Raw genomic sequence first — 14,173 nt, forward strand, 5'->3', positions numbered from 1 at the left:
TGCGTGCCGTAAGTGGTACTGTTGCATGTTTAATCGTAGTCCCAATAATTAACTAATTTATTAGCTAATTAATTCATTTAGTTTATCCGTTTCAAGTACCCTGACTTTTGTTGTTATATTACCTTACTCATAGGTATTTTATATATATTTTGATACGTGACTACAAAATGTACATTCTCTGAACCTTTCATAATTTGTCATTAGTGTCTTGTATTACTTTGCGGTTATCTCATTTGTTTCGCTTCTCAGTACAATTAACAATAACTGGTGTATTTATACAACTAGAAAGCCTGGCGGTCATACGAAATGACCGCTGTTCTAGATATTATAAATTGTAATTAAAATGATTTGTGCAAAGGTGTCCTAATTCAAACTGAATTAGTTTATTTACTGCACGAAATGAATTTTTGTTTAAAATGCAAAGTGTAAATACTCGATCCCACTTTGTAAGAATACTAAATAACAAATATTCTCATGAACAGATTCCGTGCAATAAAGATATAATTACAGTTGTAAACCATTTCAAAAACGGATGATTGCCAATGCAAACAAATGTTCACGTTTCCCCTGACAGATCAATTTGCGTTCAGCTGAAAATTCAGTTTAAAATACAAAAACAGATTTAATAATTTTAAAGGAAAATGCATTTATTGACAACATTGTATTTCATATCTAGTTTTATTAAGAATAAAAGAAAATTCTGAACTTGGATTTGAAAACCAAATGTATGAGAAACCATTGGCTAGTACAGTTACGCAAGCAACCAATAAACTATGGGCAACAAACACTTAAGGCTCATATATATAAGATTAGCAGTTTATAATTCAGTGAATATACCATACTAGAAAGCCCGGCGGTCACACAAAATTACAGCTGCTCTAGATATTATAAATTGTAATTAAAATGATTTGTGTAAAGGTGTCTGCTAATCCACACTGAATTACCCAGGGCAGGCGGCGAGGACGACCCTTTGCTTACTGCCCCACGAGGTCTCCCCCTTCTACTTGCTTCATTGCTTAACGTAGAGTGCAATGAAGGAAACCACTGGCGGTGCATTTCTTAAAAGCCCCCCCCCTAGATCAATAAATAAAGGTGATTTAAATAATAAAATGTTAATTCACATGTTAAAGATCTCTTTGTACACAACATTTCTTGTGCTTGTCAGTTTTAAGCTCGCCTTGCAGAGGACCATCCATTATTTTTAATTTTACGTCCGTTCTTTCACGAACTCTTGAACAGGCAACATAAAGTTGACCGTGTCCAAATGCAGGCTCAGGGTAAAAAAATGTCAACACGCTTAAGCGTTTGGCCCTGAGACTTACTGATGGTTATAGCAAAGGCAAGTTTTACAGGAAATTATCTATGTCTCAATTGAAACGGCAACCCTGTGCAATGGCACCTTCACCCCATTGGATAGTACAGTTACGCAAGCAACCAATAAACTATCGGCGACAAACAGACACTTAAGCCAATAAACTTTAATAAATATAATAAAGATATTTATTTATTTCATTTTATTTGTTTTTTCATGCCGGTTTTTGCCGGTTGTATGTTTCCGAATTCTATTATATATAGACGTTAAATTTATTTATTAAATGTTAAATGCACGTGCTCTTGTATTTTTAAATTTTCCGGCTTAGCTTTCTCATAATATTCGTCACGCGCTGCACTGCACGGGGAATGAAACAATTTACAGTTACGCAAGCAAACTATCAGCGACAAACAGATGTTAAATGTATTTATTAAATGTTAAATGCACGTGCTCTTGTATTTTTAATTTTTCCGGCTTAGCTTTCTCATAATATTCGTCACGCGCTGCACTGCGTGGGGAATAAAACAATTTACAGTTACGCAAGCAACCAATAAACTATTGGCGACAAACACTTAAGCCGCTTATATATATAGATAAGATTAGTAACCATATTTTATTGAGTTCTGTGAATATTATTTGTATGCACCGGTTTCCAAGCAACACGTGATTACTGGCCTTAATTAAGGCACTTATCCTTCTAAATTCTCTTATTTTGGTCTATCTCAGTATAATTAACAATAATTAGTGCAATTATTCAGTTATTAGTTTATAATTCAGCGATTATACCATATTAATGACCATATATTGTTCAATTATATAATTCTTGTATCTGTACATCTGCATCCAAACAGTACACCATTTTTGAACTCATTTATTCACTCATTTTCAGTTCATTAAGTCTGCAAAAAAATGAGAAGTTTCACAGGGTTTATATTTTGAGAGTGGACATAAAAAATAAAAACAAGCACAACTAATAATTGCTTTCCCTAAATAATATTTACATTAAGGATCGCTCTGGGACATTTTAAACTACGAGCATCATGTATATCATAGGCATAGTACTTTCATTATTAATTAAAGAAGATATTTCAAGAAATTTCTTGGCTGCCTTATAGTATTAAGATGCTCAATATTTGATTCTTCATGTATTTTATTGTTACGAATATACCAAGGTGCATTGTATATTTATCAAAGAAATTTTATATAAGATATTCTTAGAATTCCCTGTAAAGTGTTAAATGCTGCCCTATATTCTTTTAATATTCGCTATTTTATTTCTTAAAAAGCAATACATAGAGATTACATTTTATGGCAACATCCTTTCATTTGTGTTGCAATATGTTTTTTATATTCGTTATATTAATTTTTTTTAAATACTACCTGGCGATAATATTTGGTGGCAACATTTGAAAAGTGATATACATTAGTGACACGAACAAAAATATGAGTTTTAAGAGTAATAGCACTTCTGGTGCTAATAAAATAAAAAATAAACCAGAACTAAAAGGGGAAAGAACAGAAAACTGAAAGTTCGTTAATGGATATTTTCATCCTGAAGCTCTTCCATCATCGTCTTGTTGGTATGCTTTATTTAAGCAGTAGGAAAGAAAGTTTGACAGCGCAGAAGATGTCTAAGTTCTACCAACTTATGATATTGCCCTTAGGTTCGTACACTTGTAAACAAGAAGTACCATACGCCAGTTTTTCAAACACTGATGTCTAAAGCATTAGTAACAAACATCTCAAACCGGAGAGCCTCTGTTTTAGTGATAGTAAATGTTATGGCTAATCCTTGAGTTAATCATTCTTCTGCTGAAAGGTTTCTCTCCACACTGCGTTAAAAAAATTATAAATGCAGTTATGAACCTCTAATTTGCTGATGTACAGTTTTTCCACCATATTTTTTCTCCTCATTATAATATCTATTATAAAAAGGGCAGATTCATGTCTATAGGTATAACACATAAACATCGAATTAATAAACTTATAAGGTATTTCTGCCACCTTCCTAGCGTGCCTTCGTGGTGTAGCGGTCTGCGCGCTGCGTCGGTATTCCAGAGGTCCGTAGTTCGATTCCCGGCGAAGACGGTTGCTTATTTTCCTCTCTCCAGCTTTTCCAATTAATCCAATGTCCCTACAACTTTGATATCTGAGACTGAACTTTTCCCCTCATAAGTGATTATAACTTCTCAAATAAATACTGTTTCAGCTGAATAATGCAAAGAAGAAAACGAAAATTTTGCAGAAAAGCAAATTTTAACATACTTTTTTATCCTGAAGCAAAAGAAAATTAACTGCTCGCTTTTATATCATTTTAAAATAAAAATCAAACTGTGTAAATATCTCAGTACTTTGGTTTAAATAGCAACTATAAATTTTTAATTTTTTTTTCAGTATTTGTGAAATATATGGGTCCGTATTCACAGTAATAGCAAGTAAGTTTTATGAGGATAAATGTTTAGGTAAAATGTATTGAAAATATGATGTGGAACGAAGTTGTTCGTTAGTACATACCTTAAAATAAAGCTAATCAATTTACCGATAAACCATTCATAGAGTATTGAAAATCATATTATGATGTTGCAAGGTTATTAATAATGATTTAATTGTTAGGCTTTGCCCACCAGCGGCCGAGCGGTAAAGTCGCTGAACACTGGTAGTTCGGTCCGAGGTTCGAATCCCGCGAACGGGCTGGCTGCATGGGCGTTTTCGTGGTTTTCGCCATGTGTAACGTGTATACGAGCCAGTTTCCCTAAGAAAGTCCTCCATGAAGGCGTCCCTCCTCTTAGGCAGATAGCCCTCGAGGCTTTGCCATAATCACACACACATCAATTGTTAGGTTTTTTTTTTTTGCAAACATTTCGTGTTTACAATCAAGCAATTCAAGCACTTTTAATATTAGAAATGCATATTAATCTTTGATACGATGAACTTATTAAACTTAAATTATATCATGGTGAAAGGGTAGTACAAAATGTAACAAATTTCTATAATTCATCCGAAAATCGATTACTTTAGACTTACGGAAAATTATTCATTAAGAGGGAAAAATTCTTATTTTTTACTACACCTAAGAAAATTTTTACCAAGTATTGTTTTTTCGTACTTTTCAATGCCTTTAAGAGATCATGACTCTTGTTGCTCATTTTTAATTTTTACATCTGCTTTAAAGAGTTCTCTCTCTCTTTGTTTAAGGTCCTCGTTAATATTGATCAATGCATGAAAACTTAAACAGGACATCAAATTCTGTCTAATAGAACTAAACAGGATATCAAATTCAGTCTAATATAACTGATCCTTGAACAAGGGTGGTTTGAATTTTTTCGACTTCGTTTATAATGCTGCTTTGTTTTATTAAATGCATCAGAAAAAATTTTAGGCACTTGTGAAAATTCGAAACCTTTCAGACAAATATAAAAATTGTAAAATATAAAAAAATAAATAAATATAAAAAATATTTAAAAAAATTGAGAATATAATGCGTAAAATATAAATAAAAAGACATCATTTAGCAACAGAATTAAGTGTAACTGCAGAAATTCGAAAGGCCATTCATTTAAACTTTCGAAATTATAGTACTGCAAATTTATGCATACTATGCTGATTTTGTTGCTAATTAGCCTCTTCAACATTTGTTCTTCGCGTGTTCGTTTTGTTATAATAAGAAAATATTGTCTACTTTTATCGTTTACCCTCATGAAAAGTACTTATATCTGCCACAAAAGAGTTTTTTGTTTTTGATGTCTAGCGCTAATAACACACATTACCTCCAAAGCTTAGGTTCAGCCAAAGCCTTGTTTCGGAATTTTAAAGAAAATTTTAAGAAATTTTTAATTTCAGCGAAAACGCACCAGGGGGGAAATGGGACAGATTTGGTGATATTTCCCACGAAATATTTGAATAAGAAAGATACTGCATAGTCTTAACAGAAATACCGTTAGAACTATTTATTTTTCTTTAATTTTGGGTCTAAATATAATTAATTTTCTCATAAAGAATTTGTTTTAATTTCATTTATGTTTGCTTTTACCATTTATTTTGTTTATTATTTGTTAACAAATTTAAGTGTTATTAAATCCTTTTCCTTTAATTTCATAGTAATTATTTTCAGTTATCATTTATTTTTATGCTCTATATATTTAAAATTCCTCCTCATTTATTTATTTTTGTTCACTGCTCTTGATAGCTTTCGGATATGGCTTTAGCGCTTTTAATTTTAAAATTAAAGCTCTCGTTAACATCTACTGCGTGTAAGGCAACACTGATGTTGGTAATGGCAGACAGATGATTCATTTTTTAAGAGAGCATAAAAACGCATTTTTCTTCCTAATGATGTTCTTAATCTATTATAAATCTTTCTTTAGCTTACTTTACTCGGTACTTACGTATTATCTCGCCGATCGGGAAACTGTCGCCAATTTATCGCAGCGCAAATTAGTGCTAGTTATGATAAGCGTCGCGTAACAACACGCTCGTAACATCTGCGCTTTCGTTTGCTGTAACTCCGATTGATTTTCCATAAGCCACGTTTTTTTTTACAAATAAGAATATAAATTAATTATTACTGCTGTAATTTTTCTTTTGCATTTTGAAAAAAAAAAATTATAAAATTTTAGGATCTGATTCCTGCAGAACAGTAAGCAAAGTATTTTCAAAGTTACGTGAGCCTACCATAAAAAATAGTGTATGTTAATGAACACGATATGATAAGCTGAATATGGCGACGAAACTGCAATAGATTGAAACAGTTACCTGCTGGAAGTTTATATTCATAGCGTTCTATCAGAACTTCCGGTAAAACCGGAGGACCTAACAAAATAGCAAAAACCAAAGAAAGCTATTTTACGAAGCACGAAAACGAAGAGGATCGAATGTTGATTGTTTATTAAATAAAGAGGAGTCAATTCCTTGAGAACTACTTAGGAACGACTGGCGCAACTCTGAGGGGATCTCCACCAAATTTCGTGATACTATGGCAGTCAACTTGTAGAGACATTAGGATTTTTTCAAAGCAAGAAAGGTGAAAAATGAGCAAGGCCTTCGCCGGGAATCGAACCACGGACCAATTACGCGCTGAACGTGCAGACCACCACACTACGAAGGCACGCTAAGAAGGCGGGAGAAATACCTTATAAACTTTCACAATCGTTGCAATAATACGTAAGTACCCTTTATTGTAGCATTGTAAAGCCTAATGATACAAACATAAATTCATCCACAGTGTATCTACCAGCAAAACTTCTGGTAGTTTCTGAAGATACGTAAAAATTTTATACGCGGATATTTTACAGAACGGGAGTTCAGCACCCTTGAAAGTGCTATTGCGCAACCCCTATTTCAGACAAGCATTTTGTTTCGAATAATTTTTCTACCGGACTTATCACTTAAAAAAATACGAACGATTTGTTTTCTTCCTACCGCAAAATGCTGAAAATTGTTTGCATTTCAACCAATCAGTTATCACTATCAAAACTTTATGTTTGCTTCTAATTATGGAGCTAGTAATTATCTTTCTTTACATTAATAGATCTAGTGATTCGCAGTGGTTGGCTCTTATACATTATATGCCAAAACGAAAAATTTCCACTAAAGAATTATTTTTGCATAATAGTTTCAGTTTAACATAAAACGTTTTCCAAGCGCCAGTTGCAGTTGCTAAATTATACCTATGATTCTCATGAAAAATTGCACTTTTAAAAATTTAATGTAGGTACCTGATTTTGATACTTATAGTATGAATTGTTCAAGCTTCCAATTTCTATAAATTAATCACAAAATTACTAACAAAGAGCTATACCTACATCTATTAACTGTATGTGTAGCAGCTTTTGTCTTCCGTGCCCTTTTAGACATTGATATCTACACTTACTTTTTATTAATTTACATAAGCGTAAACCTTTCAAGCCAGTTTTTTAATAGTCTATTCAGTGCTTGTTATATATTTTATTTATTACCACTTCCTCAAAAATGACAAATTTATCGGGTTTTAACGAAAGTTTCCCGCCACCGCAAGTATCGTCTGCGCAAACAGTTCGCGTTGGCATGTTTAATCATATTTGTCAAAAGATTTTTAGCATTTGAAAGAAAGAGACTTGCTTTAGAACACTAGATTTTCAAATTTCTAAAAAGGTATCGTTTTAAGTACAAGGTGCCTGGAATGAAACTATACCAGATTAGAACCATAATTTACTTCCAGTTCTGTTGCAAAACGTCAGCTACAGAATGTTACCAAATCATGTGTTCTGCTTTGGGTACTAATCTTGTATCATATGACACTGTGAAGGTTTAGTACCTAAAGTTCAAAATCAAGGACTATGACATTCAAGAAGCAGAGCGCTCTGGCCGGCCTACTGATGTTGATGAGGTCCGCCTGCGAGAACTTGTGGAAGAAGATCAGTATGCAACCACTTGAGAGCTTGCTAAGGAGTTAGACATTAGTGTCATGCCCATTAGTCGCGCTGTACATCGCATAAACTTGACGTACAAATTCAATCGCTCAGTGTTACATGAGTTGACTCAAGCAGATAAGAAATGACGTGTTCGGGCCCGCACTAATTTGCTCGAAAATCAACGCAAGGACAAAATTCTCGACCGGCTCGTCACTTGTGATGAAAAGTGGATTTGCTTAAACAACACAGGCCGAAATGGGGGTTGGTCTGCTCCCGGTGAGCCCCTCGGCAGCATTTCAAAGCGCAATTTGACTAACATAAAGATTATGCTTTGTATCTGGTGGGATTGCCGTGGAAAAGTCCGTAGAAAAATGGTAAAACCCTCGATAGAGAATTGTACAGTGAGATGTTAGTCCTTGTTGACGCTGCTATTAAGGAAAAACGTCGAACTGACTTCCGTAGCAAAAAGGTAATGTTCTATCAAGATAATGGAAGACCATATGTGTCTGCATTCACCAGCTGGATTCTGTAACGGACTCGATTGGGATTTTTTGCCACCTCCACCATATGGCCCCGACATCCCTCCTTCGGACTTCTACCTTTTTTTCACACCTGCAGTTACATCTTACTGGTACTATCTTCAATTCTGCACTAAATGTACTGCTTTCATGTTTTTTTTTTCCCTAACTTTATTAAAAACGCTTTTTGGCGGAAAACTTTCGTTATAACCAGATATTAAAATTGTTGTTAATCTGAAGGAAAATTTACTTTACTCTGATATATGGAAATGTTGATGTAATGTAACAATAATTCAGCATGATTGTTTAAAACTTCCAATCATTAACATAGTATTATTTTTATATTTTAATTCATTTAATTATTATTATTATTTTGTTGTTGTTGTTAACTTTAATTTTATATCTCTTCCTATTTGAAGTGTACATGAGGCTTACAACAGTAGTACCAAAATAAATAAACAAAAGTACAAAACACAAAAACGACAATAACAACAAAAAAAGAATGGAAAACAATGTTATACACAATGTAAGTTTACATTTCATGCAAACACTTTCGTACGTTATGCCCTAAAATATACAACTACGTTTTAATGATTTATAAGTGAATTTTAATATATTATAGTTTTTACCCACAGAATTTTCAAAATTTCTGCGTATTTTAATTCCTTATAAAACAGATAGAAAGCATTGACTAATATTTAGTAAGTACATGGAGTAGTAACTCATATTTCCTATTTAGTCTACCAGACTTAAACTTAAGGCTTAGACTAATATTTACTTTCTCTTATTCTTATATTTAGGAAAAAACTTTATAATAGGTAATTTTAATTTAAGGATATTGTCAAACATAATTGCCTAAGATAATGGTAAGTCTGCTAAGTACAACATTTTGTTCATTTCCCATAGGATGCTTGCTGCATTATCAAAAAATAACTGTTTAATAGGTAAATATTATCCGAATTCGTGTTTAAAACCCTCCTTTTAGAAATAAACAAATATATACTGCAATTTTAAGCTCAAAATTTGTTTTCTGTTACATTGTATTCCAAGCGTTAAACTGAACAAAGTGAATAATCGCGAAAATCGGCTAAGTAGTTCTAAATTCTTGAAATTTGGATATGTTACAAATAAAAGTATGTTGCATTGAGAAGCATTATTAATTTTGCAAAAGAGTGGTACTGCCTTCGCCGTGCTTATTAAATACGGTGCAACTTAAAAACCAGCTGGAGAAGGGGGAATCACTACTCAATGAAGACGGTATATTAAACAGTTTCGAGATAGCCATGTGTAAAAATGAGTTCAAGAAGACATTTCCCAGCAGATTTGCGTTATAGAGGCCTAGGCCGATTAGAAGCAAGTCAGTGACCACTTGACGTTGTCACGGAACGGTAGACATTTAGTCAACCGTTCCGTGGTAAACTGGTTGTGAAATAAATTTCTAACCACTGGTTCAGTCTCTCGAAGACCTACCGAAGGCAAGCAGAGAGTTACCACTCCTGTAGATGAATGGTGCTTGCGATTTAGTATTACATTGTTATAAGACTACCACTCCATCTCAGCTTATATCTGCGCTTATTTCTGCTACAGGAAGGACAGTATTAGGCAAGACAGTATGCAGAAGGCTGGATGAAAAAAGTTCTGTATGCTAAGCAATCGGTATTGTGCTTTCCGCCACCGGGGGCAGCGTTTGAATTGTACACGTAAACTTGGAATGAAAATCAGAGGAAGACTGTTATATTCATTGTTGAGTGTCGCTTTGCTTTACAGAATTATTCTCGACGTGTGATGGATATTCAGATGTCGTTCTCAGAAGTACTTTTGGAACAATAACTGAATAATTTTACAGCTTTTCATCAGATTTACTCGTTAGAATAAGTTCAGAAAAGTTTCGGGTCAATATCAGGTCATAAGTTTGCAAGCTAATCATGAGGATTTAACGTTCGTTTTAAAAGGAAAATTGTAGTTATAAAAGAAGTGAGAACTGCCCTTTTAAGCATCTTGATAAGAACTCAATGAAAAAACTTATAAAGAACTATCGCCTTCCCGGTGTGTGTTTTCGTGTTGTAACTCCCAAGTCCTACTAGCATCGGAAGGTCCATGTTTCAAGTCCCAGAAAGAGTATAATTGATTTATTAGAATCCTTGCGTTGGAGGGAAAAACTTTTAGATCTATAAACTTTCTTTAAATAACAGAATATTTATTAGTCCGTTTTCAAAACATTAATTCGTTGATGATTTTCAAAAGATACCATTCCTTCACACAAAGTGCGGTTTATTCTGAAGTGTAGTTTATTCTGAAGTGTAGTGCGGTTTATTCTGAAGTTATTTTAGTACTTATGGATGTAATTTCATAATTCGAAATTCATTTTATTTTGCATGTTATGTTACAGTTTCACACAATCATCACTTTGATATAATTCGTTAATAATAACCCAGAATGCAGCTTCCTCGAACCTTATCCTTCTCCGAGAAAGAGATGAGCGGTTGGATGATTCTGTACGGAGGAATGACTGGTTTATCAAGTTTTGCAGGAGCGCGGAATGCGAGTTTTTGTATCAGACTTTACTTAATTGATTAAACTCTAAGATTTTACACTTTAAAACTAAAGAAGCGGCCTCTGATTATTTTTAAAACTGAAATATTCATTTGACAAAAATATTGAATGATTTTAGAACTGATTATCTTTTCAAACTTTTACAGCAAAGGCCTGTATTACGAGTACTTTATATTATATGCGTCTCGTAAGCTGCTCTATAAAAGTGCACAGACAAATAAGGTGCTTAATGAAGATACTTCCTAAGAGCAAATTTCGCTAGTTTTTCATTGTTATAAAATTAAATGTTAAAAGTGATGCACTCTTTTCTTTCCATTTAATTTATGTTCCGTTAATACTCTCCTTTGACTTAGCAGAACAAATGTCAAACAACTGATCCTCATTATAGCGTCCTGATTATGTATGTTATTATAGCGTTCTGATTCTATATTATTATTATTCCATTATAGCGTCTTATTGAGTAATCGTTATAAAGAAAGTGGATCAGTTGGAACTTTTTATTCTAATACTAGAAATAGAACGGTCTTTACAATAAACATCGTTATAACGAGCATCAGCTGTTAATGCTACATTGAAACATGTTACCGCTTGTATATTTTAAGGGAAGCCAAACTATAGAGCACAGCAAGCTACAATAAGTTATTGTTTCTCGAAGTAGCGTGATTTAGTTCATCTAACTTTCCATTCCTACCATAAAAGGAACTTGAAAAAATATTACTGCATTCACAAACAGCCATCGTTAGGTAAGACATTAAATTACATATATTAGATGAAAAAAATTGCATTTATTATGAACGAAAATTTTAAAATTAATCATTTTCAAACATTAATTTTAAACAGATTAAAAAAATATTTAATCAGTTAAAAAGTTAAAGTATACAAAAAAATTACTAATAAATATGCGTTATAATTTCTTACCATGCTGAAAGAACGCTGCTCCGTATATGACCACAGCCCATCGAATGACACAGCCCGCTAACATTCCGCCTTCCGGACTAAAAACTTTTCGGGAATATCAAGAATAGTCAGAACGCCGATGATTAAGACAAAAATATAAAAAGCTGTCAAAGAAGACGGGAGAAAGAAATGAAGAGCAGTTGTAAATTATAACAGGCGGGTTTGGAGCCTTTTTCTTCACCACCGAAACATTTCATACCTCGAGCTGTTCATCCTAATAGCCGTTTTGAGTGTCTGAGAAAAAGTTTATGGGCGGTGTGAAGGATCTTCTCCGCCGTTCGCGGGCATCTTTCATTGGTCCGGGCCATAACGCGCGCTTTCACGCAAGCGCGGGCTCATCGCAAACGCACGTGTTAAGAAGTACTTAAATAACCATTGACGATAATTACTGTTAAATAAAAATGTAATGTGTATTAACTTGTGGCTGCATTAGCAATGAATAAATAACGAACAGATAAATCCTTCACATATAAACTGGCACTAATTTTAAAAATTACTCTTATCTGAAATTCTAAGGACATTAAAACATCGTATTGAACATAAATGTGTATTTTGTGAATAAAATGATTAAATTCGATATTATACATGAAGTTCAAAGCGTGTGGGCAGAGTGATAGATGTTTGTTAATTTGTTATTGTGTGCACAATTATCTCCTGACAATGTTTTTCAAAATTGTTCTCATATAACTGTTTTTTTTTTCTAAAATTAAATATTAAATCTATTTAAAATTTTATCTTTAATTGACAAATAAAAATAAAATGTTTAGTTCTCGAGCACATAATATTAATTTCAATAAAAATTTTAGAATAATTAAAGAATTTATCGATAAAATACAATTCCTTGGAGATAGGTCTTTATTCTAATTAAAATTTAGATTATTTGTTATTACTACTTTGGGATATTAACATTCAGTATTTTATTTTAGTTAGCATTGATTTGTCATAATACTATCATAAGGTATTGCCACTAATAAACAGTCTCTAAAAATCACCTTATTCTATTTGCATTTCTTTGATAATTAAAAAATTTTATTCCAACAGTTGAAACTTTGGGTTTACTACCACAGCGGTTCTAAAGTAAAATACATTTTGCTGTCGCGATGTTATATTCTTCGTATTGGAAATCTCAAACTGAACTTTATATTAGAAATGATGCAGTTTCTCAGTCCCTGTTGCAGTCGGTTTAACTCATATAACAACGCTGTTTTCAGGTGCTAGAAATTTCTGAGATGGATTAGACGTGTTTAAGTTGCCCATTGAAGAACGTCACAAACATATTCCATAGGATTTAGGTCTGGAGATCAGGCTGGCCAATCCATCCGTCTAATAACCCTCATTGCCCAAAAACATCACACACTAGATGTCGATAAGCTTATGTAGATAAGCCTAGTTGTTCATAGAAATTATCTGAGGGCAAATTGCATCCCTGAAAGGGCGAATACATGACTCTAAACATTTCGTTTATTTACAAGAAAGTCTGCTACATGCATCTCGCTCACTTATGCGTATCAAAGAGTCCGTTTAGCATGGTGCAAGACAACATCGACTTTACACTAAGCATCAATGAGGAACTGTTCTCTTCACAGATGAATCTCAGTTCAGTCTAACCACTAAATCTCGACATTCTTTTATCTCAAGGAGAGCAAACTTATGGCACGCGACATGTATTTTGGTGGTACGCCACAGGTACATATAAAAGTACTTTTATTAATATTTATTGTAACCAGCACTAAAAAAATTCTCCAAGACTAGCGGCCATCAAAGGCGGATTCAGAAACGAACATGGGCGCCATTATGACATTTTCCAGAATGGAATGTGACTAGTGATCCTCCCAATCCACCGTAGGGAAGACTGACTGTTTCTTAGAGAAGCACGTGAGTAAGATGGGTTGTAAAAGGAGAATCCAAAATAAATAAAAATTGCAAATAGTGACACATTTTTGGTTTTTGTTTCTTATATTTGAATATAAAGGTGTTATACAATTAAACTGACGTTTAGACATACAGCGGAATGATTTTTTTGGAAATGAGAACACCTATGAACGTTATCCTTTCCTTGATTTAAAAATTAGATTTTCTAAATACAAAAATTTGAAAAAGTGACAAAATAGCCATAAATAAAAAAATTAAATCACAAACAAACTATATCGCAAACAAAAATTGAATTTTTAAATAAATGTCACATAAAACCTTTATATTGGAAAAGTATTTCTCACACTGTCTCAAGGAGACAAAGAATAATTTTGAAAATTAAATACTTTTACGTACATTCGATGCTCAGCGGGAAAGAACGAAAGCTAGCTCTGTATTGCTTGTGCTCTGTAACGTTAGTATCTCATATATTTATTGTAAAGCGTCATTTCGAGACGAATCATAAAAATAATTGATCTATGCAAAATGAAAAAAGAAGTGAGTTCATTGGACAAAAAGTAAAGCAATAAGCC

General features: G+C 33.2%; 1 protein-coding gene across 2 annotated transcripts in view; it reads right to left on the minus strand.

The window, feature by feature from the left end:
* Positions 1-11,960, minus strand: part of LOC118186026 (lachesin-like) — a 145,306-nt gene extending 133,346 nt beyond the window's left edge. For both annotated transcript variants that reach the window (XM_085815919.1, XM_085815920.1), the window contains exon 1: positions 11,691-11,960. In XM_085815919.1, the coding sequence (XP_085672045.1) occupies positions 11,691-11,754 (64 nt within the window). In that variant the 5' untranslated portion in view covers positions 11,755-11,960. The remainder of the gene's footprint in view (positions 1-11,690) is intronic.
* Between the last annotated feature and the right edge of the window lie 2,213 nt (positions 11,961-14,173).

The sequence above is a fragment of the Stegodyphus dumicola genome, chromosome 4, assembly GCF_044657685.1.
Source record: "Stegodyphus dumicola isolate Sdum_Otavi_A_Nest chromosome 4, ASM4465768v1".
Lineage (NCBI taxonomy): Eukaryota > Metazoa > Arthropoda > Arachnida > Araneae > Eresidae > Stegodyphus > Stegodyphus dumicola.